This window comes from Centroberyx gerrardi, chromosome 4 (genome assembly GCF_048128805.1).
Source record: "Centroberyx gerrardi isolate f3 chromosome 4, fCenGer3.hap1.cur.20231027, whole genome shotgun sequence".
NCBI lineage: Eukaryota > Metazoa > Chordata > Actinopteri > Beryciformes > Berycidae > Centroberyx > Centroberyx gerrardi.
In genome coordinates, this window is record NC_136000.1 from 15,669,508 (window position 1) to 15,688,121 (window position 18,614).

General features: G+C 40.3%; 1 protein-coding gene across 1 annotated transcript; it reads right to left on the reverse strand.

Annotated features, from left to right (window-relative positions):
- Positions 1-13,129: 13,129 nt before the first annotated feature.
- Positions 13,130-17,668, reverse strand: gnrhr4 (gonadotropin releasing hormone receptor 4). The gene is made up of 4 exons (XM_071921260.2): positions 17,153-17,668; positions 13,838-14,042; positions 13,393-13,734; positions 13,130-13,179 (listed from the first exon to the last, which is right to left on the reverse strand). Exons 1-4 carry the CDS (start codon positions 17,666-17,668, stop codon positions 13,130-13,132), a joined length of 1,113 nt encoding a protein of 370 aa, XP_071777361.2.
- Between the last annotated feature and the right edge of the window lie 946 nt (positions 17,669-18,614).

Below are 18,614 nucleotides of genomic sequence, written 5' to 3' on the forward strand. Positions count from 1 at the left end.
GAGTTGTTCGCCGCTTTCATCCTGGTGCAGCTGGACCGGCTGGAGGCTTGGCGGTGTGTTTATGCTTCAAGGCTGTTAGACAACATTTAGGCCTATATCACACACACACACACACACACGCACACACATACACACACACCTAAGAAGCATGTGACACCCAATTGCACATACATTTTGACTTATTTTACATACATTAGTCTTGAAAAGTTTGACTTGTAAATGCATGCATCTACAATCCTACTCCAGATAGAAATAAAGTTCTAGGTAATAAGCTAAATTTCATTTAAAATAATCCAAACTCATTTTTGGCATTCAATCGGCATCTTGGCCCACTGTTTCTCCTCCACCAATCAGAACACGGCTTCACATTGCCATTGTAACCGATTATGACATCATTGGATGGAGCTGGACTCTGCTCTACCAATCAGAGCCTGTCTCAGCTGCACTGATGACATCACAATCAGAATTTTGACGTGTTTGGTCACAGCAGCTCAGGGCATAAAAAGCCCTGCTTGAGGTCTTCAGCTTCATACCTTACCACACTCTGTGTGGTAAGGTATACTCCCCTGGGTGCTGGTACAGCTGTTGCTGGGACTGCGGCAAGAGGCTCTCTTTGGGAACCTTTCTGGGGAAATGAGGACCGTGTAGCTCTGTCTAGGTCCTCATTTCAGAACAGTAGCTATTGGATGCTTGATGGGCGTGTTTGGAAACTTTCTCTTATATTAAGTTAATAGTTCACTGAAATGTGTTTCTGAGAGAAATGAGGACTAGAATGGCGGTTAGAATGGCGAAGCGAAGCCGTGTTTGTTAAAGAGCTGGTGGTTGGTATGAAGAGGCGTGGTTCGCGTCACGCTGAAGCCCGCAGTTAGTGATGGCGGTTTGCTGAAGAGCTGGTGGTTGGTACAAAGCGATGCGGTTCGGTTGCGGTTGAGGTGTGGTTTGCCTCGCACTGAAGACAGCCAGACCAAACGGTGGTCTGGCGGTCGCGGTCACCGTTTGGACTGGCTGGCTTCAGCTGGAGGCGAACCGCACCTCAACCGCGACCGCCAGACCACAGTTTGGACTGGCTGGCAGGCCTGCTTCAGCGGGAGGCAAACCGCGTCTCTTCGTACCAACCACCAGCTCTTCAACGAACCGCCATCACTAACCACCAGACCACACCTTTGGAGTGGCTGGCAGGTTGGCTTCAGCGGGACGCGAACCGTACCTCTTCGTACCAACCACTAGCTCTTCAACGAACCGCTAGCCGCCACAACACCTGGTGCAAACTATCAAAATTAACTAGAAAAACACCAATCTGTTGCTCCTGCTCCATCTCTCTGTGTCTCGTGCCAGTTTTGACAGGATTGCGATCATCTGAAGGCGTGTTTTCACAAGGTCCTCATTTCTCTCAGAAACACATTTCAGTGAACTATTAACTTAATATAAGAGAAAGTTTCCAAACACGCCCATCAAGCATCCAATAGCTACTAGGACCTACACGGACCTACACAGTCTACACGGTCCTTATTTTCCCAAAAAGGTTCCCAAAGAGAGCCTCTTGCCGCAGTCCAAGCAACAGCTGTACCAGCACCCAGGGGAGTATACCTTACCACACAGAGTGTGGTAAGGTATGAAGCTGAAGACCTCAAGCAGGGCTTTTTATGCCCTGAGCTGCTGTGACCAAACACGTCAGAATTCTGATTGTGATGTCATCAGTGCAGCTGAGACAGGCTCTGATTGGTAGAGCAGAGTCCAGCTCCATCCAATGATGTCATAATCGGTTACAATGGCAAAGTGAAGCCGTGTTCTGATTGGTGGAGGAGAAACAGTGGGCCAAGCTGCCGATTGAATGCCAAAAAATGAGTTTGGATTATTTTAAATGAAATTTAGCTTATTACCTAGAACTTTATTTCTATCTGGAGTAGGATTGTAGATGCATGCATTTGCAAGTCAAACTTTTTAAGACTAATGTATGTAAAATAAGTCAAAATGTATGTGCAATTGGGTGTCACATGCTTCTTAGGGGTGTGTGTGTGTGTGTGTGTGTGTGTGTGTGTGTGTGTGTGCGTGTGTGTGTGTATGTGTGTGTGTGTGTGTGCGTGCGTGCGCATGTGTGATATAGGCCTAAATGTTGTCTAACAGCCTTGAAGCATAAACACGCTGCCAAGCCTCCAGCCGGTCCAGCTGCACCGGGATGAAAGCGGCAAACAACTCAGAGAAATTAGAGAAATGATGTGGCTGAGTTCAGAAAATAAATAAAAAATAATAAATGTATATGAATAGAGTTAAGCTGTCCAAGTAGTCCATTTTGTCCAACAATGTCTGATAGGAAATAACTGCAATATTTGTGTGAAGAATTCCCTGTAAGTCTCCTTTTTCCACAGCCGTCACACTCTCTCCTCCCTTTCTGATTGTCCTTCCCAATTGCGCAATCCTTATAAGCAGCTTGGATGCGTGGGGCGCGTAACACACACCCAGGAGATCACTGTGAATGGAGGAAGAGGTTGTCACGTCCGACAGCCTCGATTGAATCTGGATCTTCAGTTTAACAATTTATTGTCTTTTCGCATTCTTGCCAATGTGAGTTGAGTCATTACATTCATTTGCAATAGGAAATGGCGCTCGGCCAAATTCATATGCCACGTCATCATTCATTCAGTTTGTTTGTGATATGGGACATTCACTATCGAAACCACATATGTCATCAATGTGAGGGTCCCAGGGTCCCCCCCAATGTTTTAGACACAATTACGCCACTGGTAGTAAGTAGCTCACCAGGGAATATAGTCCTGTTAGTCCCTCAGTGAAGCAGCCTCCATCCATGTCTGCAGGGTAAAAGACAACCTCTTTTTTATGTTCAGATGGTACTTTTGATAGAATTTTGGTAGTTTTAACGACAATAATACAAAAGGAACCTACTAAGTCTATTCTTTCGCTAACCTAGCCCCTGGTTTTATATAAAATACTTAAGATAAATGTTTTGAAGTGTGACTTCTAGAGTATAAATTGTCCCAGATGCTGACTGGCAACCACTACAGCATGTCCGGCAAGAACACGATGAGACAGTGTCCACTACGAGGGGTAGTTTAATGAACCGATTCAAAATTACAGTCCTCTTCTCTTTCCATTACAAGTGTTAGTTATGTGTGGTTTACTTAGCTGCACGCACAGACAACACTCTGAAAAGTAGAGGTGACGAAGCAAGGAATAACAACTTGAACATGCAGAAACACCGCAGTACACCACATCATGAAAGTCCAGACTGGAAAAGGGGGTCCTAATTTTGGTGACCGTAAGTCTGCCTGTAAAAAGAAACTGTAAATGTCTGCTAGGGGGCCTGACTGTAAATGTCCGCTAGGGGACCTTAACTACAGCCTGAACACAACTACAGTCTGACCATGAAATATAGCTGGCCTTTTTAACAATAAACAAACAAATCTTGGAAAGAATTGAAATAATTTTGGGCCCTGACTAATTCAATCAATTGATCACTGCCAATTGGCCCCAGCAGTCGATTGGCTGCTTCTGAGGCTGCGTTTATGGCGTGACAGAAGCCCTGATCAGGAATTCCTATAACTTCCTGATTAAAGTGTTAAATAGTGAATGTGGATACAAATCCACAGCATCCAACTTCTACAGGACGTATCCTGTTCGTATACCTAATCTACATCACAGTGAGCTCTACAAAGTATGCAGTCCATTCAGTGTTGGACCAGAATATGAGGTCAGGGTTTAGGCTTGTGTTGATTATCTCTGGCAAGACTAAGTTCTTGAAGTAGAGCTGGTCACATTTTCCCAATCACTGCCCTTGCTGCCCCCCCAGCTGCCCAAACCTGTAATAATTGTCCCATTGGATCGGTCTCTTCCCATTCGCTGGTTAAAGAATGATTTCAACAAATATTATTCTGCCGAAACACCAATAAAAAACTGTTGCACGAATGGTTCAAACTTTAGCCCCGCCCACAAAGGCGCCGATTGGCCCAATCGTTTTCCGATCGAGAAATCGCCTTTGAATAGAGCATCACCAGACTCTCTGAATCGCTCAACCAAATCTGAAGAGTGGGCGGGTCGCGATTCAGGAGTCTGGAACCAGGCTAGTCCGTTACGCACAACATCTCAGATACCACTGATGGGATTTTGATGACAGAGGTATCTCAAGGCCCAAACTCAATCCCCTTCACATGCAGCGCTACACTGCTAAGGCACGGTGGGAGTCCAAGACATTTTTTTAATATATGAACAAATCATACGGTGTCTTTACTTTTCTCTGGGTATCTGGGGGTGATATCCCAGCTGCAGACACTTGTCTCATGACACTCACTTCTCTATATATCCTAAGCCTCATATCACATCCAGCCTTACTTCCTGAATCTTTCTCCTGATATCCTGTATACTCACGTTATACTTCTTTTATTACTTTGTGTTCAAGATGGAAAAAGGATTTGTTTTGCGAGTGGTAACAGGGATTTATTTATTTATGTTTTTTTTGTTTTGTTTTTTTTTTCTGTAAAATAATCATTGTACTTCTTGTGATTTGAACCTGTAGCTGTTCTCAAGTGTAGCCTACATCTTCATTGAAATTCATTGTGGATGGTAAGTAATCAACATGTAATCAGTGCAGTACATGGCATCCTTGAATGCATTCCCTCTCATTAATGGTCATTGTCTATAAATGAAACAAGCCAGCAGGCAGACCAGAGAATAGATTGTTTATGGATGAGTTATTTCTTCCCTGTTGTATATCATATAATATAATATAAATTAAATAATATATAATATAAATAATATATATGATAATTCAAGTGAGATCATCCAATAAATCTGCATCTTTTAACAGTTTCAAATACGGACTTAGGACCGGTCTGATGAACTGAACTACTCAAAGTTTTCCCTCAGTAACTCAACACACGCATTCTCTCTCTCTCTCTCTCTCTCTCTCTCTCTCTCTCTCTCCCCCACTCACTACAGCACTCTCACTTCCCCTGTGACTTTCTTTTTTCTATAAGGGCTATTTTAATTTCTCATCTTATGCATCTTGTAATTCTTCTACAGTTTTCCCCAGTGATCTGTTGATTATTTTATCAAATTCAGTGATGTCCTTGCTTGTTTTGTTGTTTATTGTGTTTTGGCTTTGTTTATTTCTTTTGTTTGTTTTGATGTTTTAATAACTCATTTTTATCTCACCTGCCCTTTATTGAGTTTTTATAATTATATGTTTTATTACTGTGTTTTTATCAGTTCACTTATATCTTTTATCACTGTGCGAATGAACTAAACTCAACGAGGCAACAGTAAACACGTCCTCTCCCACTCTCACGACCAATCAGTAACAAATATGTCACCTTGTTTTGATTTGTAATTGTAGCGCCCATGTTGGAGCACACTTGAAATTGCTGGAGTGCTGCGGTGAGATGCAATATTTCCCCAAGTTTCATCAAATTCCAATCGGTGGTGTCTTGAGATATTGCATGTGACACATGGACAAATGAATGAACAAATGACATAGAGCTCCCCTTGGGCTGATCAGTGTAATTTTAAAAATGACAAAATGCAATGGTGAGATACATCATTCCTCAAAGTTTCATCAAAATCAGATCAGTGGTGTCTGACATATTGTGCTTGACACATGGATAAACATATAAACGATGTAGCGCCCCCCTTAGCCAATTAGTATAGTTTTGAAAACGGCAAGATGGTAAGATGCATCATTCTCCTAAGTTTTGTCAAAATCTGATCAGTGGTGTCTGAGATATCGCATGTGACAAACAAACAAACATACTGATTTCATCACTGGGGACAACTAAACTAAACTAAATTCTAACTTTGGATCAAACATGACATCTCACTCCTGTAAATCAATTTTTATCGCTCAGCATGGAAGTACATGAAGGTCTGGAAATGGAAATGGAAATCTGGAACACAAGAAATCATTCATGCCACCCTCATCATCCTCAGCAGCTCAAACTTCGTAATCCATCTTTAATCAAAACCTTCAAATCCCAACCCCCCCCCCCCCCCCCCCTCATAGATTTGCAGTTAAATTTGCCCAAGGCTCTTGTGTGGGTTAATGATGTTAGGCTACACGGTCCCTGAAAGGCTTGTGAAGAGCCCTCCCTGTCAGTCATTTTGGCATTTGCGTCACTGTTGGGTCCATGTTGTTTTCTGAACATTAAATAAACTGAGGTTTGGACAGGAGAGGCTATCACCAAAAGACAATAATGAATAGTTTCAGGTGTGTTTACTCCTGGATAATATGGGTGAGGCAGAACTGGTCAGATAGAACCGTCCGTACTGATCAATCTCTCTTTATCAACAAGGTTTTCTTTTCAGAAATACTTCTCTTGAACCTGATAAGGTTGGAAATATTAGAGTGGCAAAGGAGAGTTATATAGCACTTTACAGATTGTTTACTGAATGTTAATGAATTCCTGACATGCCACATCAGACATATTAATTCTCCATTTCAGTGTAGGCTACTTGTCGAGAGCAAAATAGCAAAGCACCAAAACTGCAGCAACTCCTTACTCAACACTCAACACCAACTCAGAACAACAGCACAAGGGCAATGGATGTTCTTCACAGCCTTCAATGGCAGATCTTTTAACATTAAGAAATATTTATTAACAATTTTAAATGGACATCTTCAAAAAAGGTTATTACTCAAGCTATTCACATTCAGTGTTCACTCTACTTTTGTCAGATATCAGTGCATGCGGCATCATTCAAATTAAACAAGAAATGGCGATTGAATAGTGTGCAGATGAGTGGGATTGATTTTTGTTACATATTTCTTTTCCAAAATCCCCGCTTGAATTTGTGTGTGATGATGATGATGTGAGATGTCCCAGACACCCTTAGCAAACCCTGTTTTTTCTATCGCTGAATTTCAAAGGTAAGCTATTAAAGAGAGAGGAGCTCAAGCTTTTCTTGTGGCCTCAAGTCATTTGAAGTTGTGTATTTTCTACCAGACTGTAGTGGCCTTGTGGTTTTTCTGTCAGCGCCGTGGTCATCAGGCAAAATAAGATCAGTCAAGCAACAGACACTTCACTCCTCTACACCTGCACACTATCAATCTTCATCACGGTGTGCAGCACTTGAGGAAATCACAAATCTCATCTTGTCTTATTTATTAATATCTAATTAATAACAGGAAGTAAAAGTTGTGTTATTTTGAAAATTAAACCTCAAAGCCACACTAGGTACAATTTTTAGATAAAAATACACCTGTCTTATCACAAAGTGGTGCTGCAACACAGAACAGCATCCCATCCCACCTAATTGAGAGGCTGTAGATTTGCCCTATTTGTCCAAATGAAAATGGTGTCAAGTTTGTTCACTGGCTGGAAATCCTCTCTACACACAGGGAGTGACAAATAAAACACTTATTAAGAGTGAAATACAAAACCAGCAAGCGAGCGCTCCCTCAAGAGAAAGCTGGACTCACCAACGATGGCTGAACCTCGTCACCACCTCCACCACCACCACCAGTGAACTAAGAAGGAGAAATTTTGGTCAGAGGAGTGTGCAGTTCACTGACATCACGTTACATGATTTCTGGGTTTTGAAGTCTTCAAAATTCTAATTGTTACCTCTTGCTGCCATTTGGGGTCACTGACATGTGGGTGAAGTCAGCTATTTTGCAACATCAGGCATATTGGGACAAATATGATTTGGGGTATTTTATGATAGTGTGAGCTTAGTCTTAAATTGTTGCTGCAAGGGGTAATTGATATGCAAAACTGATTTTGATTGGTCTGAGGTCACAGTTGTGGGCAGGGCTAAACTTTAAAGTACTGGCTGGTTAGAGGAAGCACATGGTAAGTCCTCTGCACAAAGATCCACCAAATGAAAATCCCACTAAAGCAATAGAAGTTTGATACCAACCTACAAAGCTATTTCATCATGATGTTATATATTTGTTATACATTTGTTCAGGTTCTTTCTTTCTTTCTTTCTTTCTTTCTTTCTTTCTTTCTTTCTTTCTTTCCATCTTTCTTTTTTTCAATGTAATTTTAAATAGTTGTGGTGTGTGGCCCTGAGCGAGTTGGCTTAGGAGGATTTTTATATATAGTATTTTTTCTGTTTTATATGAAGCACATTGGATTTGCCTTGTGTATGAAAAAAATAAAGTTTGCCTTGCCTTGCCTTGCCTTGTTGGTTGGAGTTTGGGGTAGAGCAGGTGCATTGTTCTTTGCATTTAATCAAAATCTGTGTTTTTGTCACTGTCCATATTTTGCTGAATGTGTTAGCGAAAGTGGGACAGTTGTATTCATGTAAAATGGGACACTCTCTTACATTTGAAACTCACCTTTGAACCTTCATTTGTTCTACATTTTCATTCATGACATTGAAAATGTTATTATAAACATGTTGTAGCATTATGTTGTCCTTAATTTTGGTAAATTTGCGGTGAAAGACATCCATCCGCATGTTGTCACTGGAACACTGGAACACACAACTATCACTGTAACATGGACCTGTATGTGTGGCTCATAGAAGTTCCCTATAAACACACATACACACATACACACACACACACACACACACACACACACACACACTCACTCACTTCACTCTGAGATTTCTATTTCCGTTTTAAAGCCCTCATTATATGGACTTACAAATGCAGTAAGAAAAATTTGGCAAAAATATTTATGAGTCTTGACATTGATTCACCTCTTCATGGTCCATACAGGTTTCAACAACAGGTTCAACACGTCAACAGAGAGGTTTGGATGGTGTTTTGTTCTACCTGCTGCAATGAGGCGCTGAGATTAACATAATGACATTTTTTGGATCCCGCTTGCTCCTTTTAGTGTAGCACAAACCACTGGTGCCTCTGCCCCATACTGTGTAAAATGATAAAAAGTTTCGCCAAAAATGAAACGACAACATTATCATTACTGTAATACAATTCTACTGCTATTGCCACTGCTACTACTAGATATAATGAGCTGGAACATTTTGTCACAGAACTGAGTCTACACAGAATGAATTCCACTATTCAATATCGTCCCTGTACTTTTGTCTTAAAGCAGTATACCAGCCAAGCTAGGATGAATTTCTGTATGCTGTAGCAATGCCCCCATGATAAATGAGATATTTCTTTGTAGGTCTTGGTTTAATAGAGTCAGCAATAAGACTCCCTGTGATGGGGATTTACCGAGATCAGTGGCTTTGTCATTTGATGTTTATGCAACACAGCATATCTGCTCCAGGTCACTAATGAGTATTTCACTGCAAATATCTACTGTAAGCATGTATCTGTCAATGCCATTCTGCCAGTGTTTACAGGTTCAGCAGCCATGGCCTGTTCACGGTGAGATTCAGAATGACATTTGCGCAATGAGCAGAGAGAGATTTTGTGAGGACGGCTTTTAATTTGGCTGTACAATAGAGGAGGAGATTAATTACCTGCCCCTGATCTCCTCATGACAGACTCATAAAACTTGCACTCATTAGAAATCTACAAGGCTCTGTTGTTCAGTCTAGCCAGGTAAAAAAGAAAATGAACCACTTAAAAGTTATGGTCCACCAATTTTAACAAAGTGAAGTTGTCATATTCCACTTGCAGCAGACTGATCGGTTTTGCCTTGAAGTAATAAAAGTTAATTTGGCAGTGCATGTGTATAATGAGATGCATAATAAAACAGGAGTGGTTCACATCCAGTATATTGAAATGTTACGACACTATCATCGTAATACTATATTGGTATTGCTACATTATCCAGATAAGATGGACTATCTGCAGTAAATGTTACAGAATTGTTTTTTTATCTAAGCAGTCTTTGCATAATAGAGTTTGAGTAATGCACTAGAGATGAACTGAACGATGAATAATAAGAACATGAAATATCTTCCATTCCAACAAAGAGATGTTCCAACAAATTCTGACCAATGTTGCTTAATTGATATAATCCCCCATGCACTTTTATCTTTCAAATTCCTAATAATTACTTTAATAAAAATCACTGTCTTGGCAGTGGCCATGGAGTAAGAAATGAGCTTTTGATAGTTACAAGGAATGTTAAATCCGATCAAATCCCCAATTAAACAAAGGAGGGCAATGGTTGTATATTATATCCCATTGTAAGTGATTTGATTTCAGTGTGATATTCTTGCAAAATTCGTGGATGGGCAGAAGGCACAATATTGTTTTTTATCAAGGGGGTTCACAATATTATTCTTCACAAGGCTTGCAGCTGTTACCCTGCTATTGCTGTGGCTGTAGGATACTGTTCACTTCTAAACACATAATTGAGAATCAACAAGTGATTCTGAGATTTGAAACAGGAGAGTTTTGAAATTGGACGATAGTTGTTTTATTCATTGATATCACCACCCACCACCCACCACCCATGTTGCCCCTGCACCCACAGGTGCAAGGGCAACATTTTCTGAAAGGACAATTTATGGCCTGTCCTGTGGTTCAGCTGGATGAGATGTCTACCATGTAAATGCAATGTCTTGGGTTCACAATTGACATGCAACCTTTTTTTTGCTTGTCACACCACTTCCCACATACACTCTCCCATCTTTTCTGTCTCTTTTCACTGTGAACTGCCATAAGAATAATCTTTAAAAGAGCATTTCCCCTGAAATGCTAGGGGGGTCCGGGGGCATGATGTTCTCCACAAAGAAGTCTTCTTTTAAAAAGTCATTTCTGGTGAGTTTTGTACAGTGGCATGTACCTACCCTTTCAAAGGAGAAATGCAATATATCTGCATTTCTGACCTCTTACCGAGATTAATATGTAACCCAACCTGAAGCTTACAGGTATAAAATAAAATGCAATATGAAATTGAGCAACTTTGAAATACCAAATAGGACCCGTTTCTTTGTCTAGTAAGATAGCTTCTATTTCCATTTTCCAGAAAGAAAAACTATGTTTCCATATTAAATAAGAAAGCAGTCAACCAGTATTTGTATTTCTAGATTGTCACTTGGTTTAGCTGGTGTCGGTATTCAGTAATTAAAATTTTCACCTCCACCCACGCTGTTCTATCAATATGAGTCAATGCTCAACTCTTTTCTCCCTTAACAATTCCAGGTGAATCTGTACTAGGCTGCTGATAATGAAGAGGCATTTACAAAATCACTTTATTGACAGTTGGCATGCTACTTTAAAAATATGCCCCATATTTAGACCAAAAGTAATCATACAATTAATGGTGTAAAAAAAATTAGATGACCCCAATAATGGATGCCACCATTCTCCAAGCATGATTTTTGAGATGTTTATTCCCGTAGTCGTTCAAATAAAAGTCGTAGCGAACTGGGAAGCTTTGAATGGCTGTAATCAATTTCTCATCCATTTTGCACTTGCCAGGTGGACCTATTGTTCATGGAATGAAATCAGATGGGCAGGGAAACAAGGAAGCACGAAAATCTGATTGGCTGTTGACAATGATGAAAAGTTCAGCCGTGGCCAATTTTTCACAGCCTACAATGTTGTTGACCATCCACACATCTGTTTTCCCGATTGTTCAGCTCTAAAGGAAATGATTGGACTTGCAGTAACTTGTTGACCATGTTGCTTGCAGTGTGAACGCACAGTTCGGCTTAAACTAAAGTATGCTGTAAGTCTAAAAGAGAAGGTAATGTCTGCCTGCTAAAGCAGTTAAAGCAGTGACAGCATCAGCGGACAGCCTGTCAAATAAAGTAGGTGCAATTTAGAATAACATGTAATTATCTGGATATTTTCTCAAGTTCACATAGCATTTAAATACTAGCTGGAACCTTCATCCACTCATCCAACAGTTTATACTGTAAATGCCACAAAACTTTATAGAATTGCTAATTGACTGTACATTTTCAAACAAAGCTGTGGTTGTTGTACAAATTAATGTTTGGTGGTGAAAAATGAGACCACATTAGCCACATAACATTAAAATCACAATTTTCTCATTATGCTCTATTAAGGCTGAAATGGCTTAGTTTGGTGAAGCCTTTTCCAATCTCTAATCTGATGAAAAATGTGCAGTTGTGGTTGCCATTTTGACGTCCGCTTGCTAGGACAGTGATACTTGTTTATGCATCACCTAAAGCACTCAAATATAACAAAAATGAAAGGAATGTTTATTCAACAAATGAATACATTGCAAATATACTGTACACATCTTACACAACTTGCAGAAGAAAAACAATACCATGCAAACAAATACTGTTACCACAAAGTTTCTTTGAGAACACAAACACATGACAGGAAAACAAACATACATTTTGTTTCTTTTTAACTCACCAGGATTGCATTAGAAAATTGGAAAAAAAATCCTTTGTGAATTCCAAGGTGTTCTGTCACAAAAAAAAAAAAATCAATACAATTCACAAAATACTACAATACTTGCTCACTTCACAAATGAGACAATGAGAGTAGGTCTAGCTCCAGTTCAATCTCTCTGCAACACACAATGTATAGATCGTGTCTCTTGGGCAGTGTAATCACAGCAGTCAATAACACTTCACCAAAAGGCTGTGCTGGATGATTTACTGAAAAAGGTACATTCACTAAACATAATCCCATAGCACTTTAGTTCAAAGCCTTTCATGGTCAGTACTGATCATGTTATAGCATTCATATTTGCTACAAAACAAAATCACAATCATTTACATTGCACATAAAGCATTACAAATCATATTTTTTCAAACAACTCATAGCAATTTCGAATCAATAAACAATGGACGGCAGAAGCACTTCTGGCAAAAAATAAAACCAACAAAGACATCATTACCAAAGACATCATTACATTTTACAGCACTTGAGCAAATAACAAATTTCAACAAAGACTTCATCTTATCAAATATATTTCTTTGACAGTAGACATCTTTATCTGCTGATACAGACAGCAGTATTTTTTAATGGTTTTATGTTGTCTTGACCACAGGGAGGAATGAAGACAAGATACCATGATGTGTGTGTGTGTGTGAGTGTGTGTGTGTGTGTGTGTGGGTGTGTGTGTGTGTGTGTTTGGGGGGGTGTATTGGTTAGATTAGTGCTGTACATGTATCTGATGTGTCTATCTTGTATGTTTTATAAGATTAAGTAAAAATATATATTGAAATAAAAAGAGAAACAGATTCTTGTGACAGAAGAACACTCATGGTGCTCTCCGCGGGTCGTAGTATGTCAAAGTAAATCATTAGACTGTCAATCATCTCTAGCAACAGACAGACTGTTGGGCTGAGCAGCACACTGAATAAGGGCAGAGGTGCTTTTTGCTTGGATTCCTCTAAACCATTATATTCTGCTTACTGGGTTGATTTGCCTTGGGTCACCCTGTGCGCTGGTGTTGCCAACTGAAAGATAGTTTCTCCCTGGTTCCTGTCTCTCTTCTAGGTTTGCGTTGCGGCTACTGCAGACGGTCCGCCTCTGCGGGGACAGACGCGCCATATGGAAAGATGAGTGCCTCAAAGAGCCTGTGAGGGACGTGTTGTTTTCCAGCTCAGTCCGTATGTTTGTTCTTCGATAGCATCTCTTAAGACCGTGGTGAAAATGAATGGTGAACAGGCCGTAAGTGATGGGGTCTAGACAGGCGTTGAAGAGGCCAAAGATAAACAGCATGTGAGTCAATGAATGGGAGACGGTCTCCTCCATTTTCTCAGGGAACAGCCAATACCACAGACCCAGCAGGTAGTACGGGGTCCAGCAGATGATGAATGATGTCACAATAACGATGCTCATCTTCAGAGTCCTCATCCGAGCTTTGGGAATGTTGTTGTGGGAGCGGCGGAGATGCACCTCTCTAGACAGCACTAGAACAGAGATAAACAATCACCACAATCCGCTTAAATACTGTCACAGAGGCATGCAAAAACGTATTATGACCGCATGACGCAGAGAAAATAAGAGACTTACGGTTGCTGCGAGCCATGCGGCTGGATATCTCAATGAGGATTCGCGTGTAACAGAAGATCATGATGACCAGAGGGAGCAGGAAGAGGCACACAAAGGTGAACATGTTATAGAGCGTCTCCTGCCAGTGCTTGACAAAACTCCCATGAGTCGTGCACTGGGTAAAATTCTCAGGAACTGTGATGGTCACATTGTGAAATATAAACATCTGTGTGAAAACACAAGCATAGTTATACTTAGCTATGACTCTAAATAACATTGACAGTCATAATTTATGGATGTTACGGCAAACTGGAGTGTGCCGTAATTGCTGAATCACAAAGTACAAAATTTAAACCAGGATTAGTCATGACAATCAAGTCTTATGATGATCCAGCAGAGGAATACTGTTTTAGTAGCTCAGGATACTGGAAGTAGCTAGACAGAAAATTGGATTAGGATTTGCACTATTCTGAAACTTGGATGTATATCGTCTTACTAACTGAGAAGACGTCCAAATAGCCTTTTTCATTATAATTATGAATCTGGATAATGAATTGCTTGATGGCAGGGGCATAAATCCCAGGGGAGCATCACAGGCCCTGTAAATACAAAATGGGCCCCCTGGCATTCAGATGTGAATTACTGATGAGTGTAGTTTGTAAAGCGTCTGTACTATCTTGCAAACTTCTTGTTATTGCATCAACATACAGTTGCAATCATCAACCTGTATTGCAATATTTCCTTGAATAAATGTAATTTATTAATAATTTTATATTCACTATAAAGTGTAATAGTGTACAATTAATACTTATTATTCATGAAACTGAATTGCATTCAGTCCATTTTGTGATGTGGGTAGGTTGGGGTATACGGGGGGCGTTCTAAGGTATGGGGGGCCCCATAGCAATTCTTGCACCCGGGCCCCTTGTGAACCTCTTACACCCCTGCTTGATGGATACAATCAGAATGAGTTAAAATCAAAGTGGGGACCCAGAACTCACTGGCAAAAACATACAGGGGCTTTCAGTGCTTTCTGCACTGTGAAAAAAAGACTATTTGCATGTTGTACAGTAGTTGGATGTGTCAGCTGGATGTGTCCTTGCCATTTTGAGGTGAAAGAACAGGGACGGTGTCTAATAGATGTACGTGTTGTTATAAATAAAAGTTCTACAGTTATTCATTTTCATTGGAAACAATTCAGCTGTATCAATACAAGAAGAAACTGCAAAAAGAAAATATGTGTCATCTAGCCTCACAAAATGCTGCATTCATGCTGGGTAGTGTACTCACTTAATCCTCTGTTGAAGCAAAGGTCATTGTACAAAAACGTCAGTAACTGCAATTCTTACCATCAAATGAAGAAAGCCCCAATGGAAAGCATATTCTCAGTGTTTCCTCTGAAGCATTTATATTAATTTGGCGTCTAATTGGGTTTTGATTAAAAAAAAAGAAAAAAAAAAGTAATTCAGTGTTGAGTCAACATTTATGTCATCATTGCCTTTCCCAGGCCCACATAGGAAAACAGGAGTTCATGAGAAAAATAGGTTTAATCTGTACCATAATAAACAGGCAGCAAACTGAGTTGTGAGGTTAAAGCAATGTATCACCTTCAGAACACAAAGTGTGAGAAATGAGAATGGCAATACAGTTGTATGAATTAATACTGCATTTTCATACAAGCGACTTTTATAACTTGCATGTTCTTAATACTAAATATTACTTTTAAATGGGTGTGGCAGGGCCTTAAGCTCAGATCAGTATCATGATGTGTTGAAGGAAGAGACGTGGCATCATTTAAACTGTGTATTGAACCCCCGTGCTGTAAATCTCAAGGGAGAAGCTCAAACTACAAAGCTAAAAAACAAGTTGAATTTCAGCCAAAACCTCGCAGCCTCTGAGGTGAGAAAATAGAAACAGTAGTAGCATTACTACTTGCTATTTATCTTTATCAAGACATTTGGATAATCTGTTTTTGTAAAGCTGTTAACTTTCAAGCCCTCTGGACTGTTTAATACATTTATCTGTATTTAGCTATCAAATCAAACATATGCTCTTTATATGTGACCAATAGTAGAACAATAGCATCTTGAAAGTCACAGCTCATATTTTGCTGCTCCAAGACGATAATGCCTCAAAACACACTGCTAAACACATTCAAGAGTGGTCTAATGAACACCAGGATGAAATCAAATGTCTCCCTTGGCCTCTGCAATCGACAAATCTAAACATCATTGAATCTTTATGGGAAGTTCTGGAGTGCAGAGTGCGAAGTAGATTTCCACCTTCTTCATTCCTCAAAGACCTGGAAGCTTTCCCTCTTGAAGAAAAGTCCAACTACACAGAGTTCAGGATCTGCATGCTTTCAATTCTGGAGTTGTTCTGAAGGCAAAGGGTGGCTCTACTCCTTATTAGGTACTTGGTACACATTTCTGTTAGTTTGTACACCCCCTGTGTGTCTAATATGAAAGACCATTGAGTCAATGAACCCGGCCAGGGCAGCATGCAGCACCCACTCAGAAATCCAATTTGATTACTGACAGCAGCTGCCTCATTTGTACTCAGCATAAGGCCCAGTCAAGGACTGTTCTGAATTTTTCATACATAATGTGCTGTTTAAGGCCACACAGACCGCAGCCTTGTGATTGTTCTGGACCGTAGCCACATTAAAAAACCTACCATTATGTCCCATATTTAGTTAACAAACACTTTCAATAAGTTTAGAAATGGAATACTGTAAATCAAAAGTTTTGCAATCCTTTCGTTCTTAGAATAAAACTTAAATTAATTCAAACCCAAGACATTATGCCAAATGGAAGAAAGCTTCCAAAAACTCCATCGCAAACTCCAAAATTGAGATTCAGTGAGTGTGATGGGTTTTTCATATTACACAAAAGGTTTTTTACCTTGATAACTGGAATGGCATTTTATCATGTGCATTGTAACAGACTTAACAGTTAATTGGATTAACCCTTTTCATCAAAATTGGGTGCACTAGTTTCTGTGGCGTAAAACGCACTCATGGTGTTTAAGGCTGCTCTCTTTTGATATTGTAGGCTACTTAATGTATATTTACACAATGAATAAATTGAATGGCATCTATATCCAAACTGTACCTGGTGGTTAAGAGATATCTGAACAAGTTTTATTCCTAGGCTTTTAATAAAAGGCCACTAAACAGTGATGTGAAAGTTGCACAGCCAACAGCTTTAGCCATGTTTTATGTGGTAATATGAGTACAGCAGGGCCATAAGGTACTCTGATGTGGAAAGTCCCTTTGATGTTGAAACCCAGAGATTGGATTAGAGGGGGGAGAACACCTTTAAAAGTCATCCTTACCTGAGGGAGAGAGAGGATCACACTCATCGTCCAAGCCACAGTCAACATGATTTTGCTTTTCCTTTTGGCCTCGCTGATGCCCAAAGGATTCAGGATAGCAGACTGTCTATCCAGGCTAATGACTACAGTTACAAAAGCGCAGGAGTACATCGCGACCAGTTTCATGAACATCAGCACCCTACAGGCGACGTCTCCTGCTTGCCACTGAACCGTGATGTTCCACACGGCATCGACGGGCATGACAATGAAAGTCACCAACAGGTCTGCCACCGTGAGGTTCATTATGAGTATCCTGACGTGGGACTTGCGCTTGCCACCGTTGCCGGCCGCCCACAGCACAATCAAGTTGCATACAGCCGACACCGCGCAGAGAGAGAAGGTGATAATGACTCTGACTTTGGCTGCTGTGGAGAAAGTGGGCAGCTGGAGCGCGTCTCCATTCGTGCTCTTGTTGCAGAGTGAGGTGGGTCCCTCGCAGCTGCCATTCACTGTTTGATCCGTCATCTGATGGAACATAATGAACACAGGAGTCTGAGGCTGTCACAATTGCATCCGGGGAGCACGCGATTGGCAATGCTCCTGACTCCTATTCTCTGTCTTTTTTCTCCATCTGTTTTTCCACTGGAACTTCAACTGCGGAATAAGCTGTGGGAACACAATCTGGGGAAAAGAAAAAGGTTTTAAGCCTTGATTTGACACAAATATCTGTGTTTAACACTAGAGTTTCAAATAGCCCAAAAGAAACAGTGGAATCTTTAATTGACACTAATGTGGTTGTGGTTTATATGCATGGCTCGTTTTGTTTTTTTTATGGCTGTCAGCGGCTCCTTTCTCACACCGTAGCCTATATGCATGCGGTAAACGTGACAGATACTGTGTGTGGTTACAGTGGCTCCTGTATGATGGCTGTATACCTATCGATTAAACAGATCACTAGAAAACACTGATACATTATGTAAATGTAGGCTACTTGGCAAAATAGCTCTGAATACAGCACTGATTTATTCTGACACAATGACTGTCCAGTGATTTTTCACCGGCACCAAATTAAGGCAATCACAATCACACAGCAGTGAATAGATTCATGGCATGACAGGGGAAAAATAGCCTAATATAGGCTAAATCATCAAGGATAAGGCATCCCTCGATCTCGGAAATTGTATCGCTAAATTACACTTGTACAAACATAGGCTAAACAATATTAATGATTAAAAAATTATAATTAAAGAAAAAAACTTCATCATCCGCCAAGCACCAGTAGGCTGCAGTTTATTGCTGAACTTCTAAATCGGTTTGTTAATTTGTCACGGAGATGACAATCATAATTGGGCAATTGCCTCATTCTTGTCCCAGAGGAAAAGAAAAACAAGATGAGTCGCCAACCTGTAATATCAAAATGTTGTCCGTCAAAAAAAAAAATAGCTTACCTGCAATTAGGAAGTGGGGCTGAACATGATGGGCT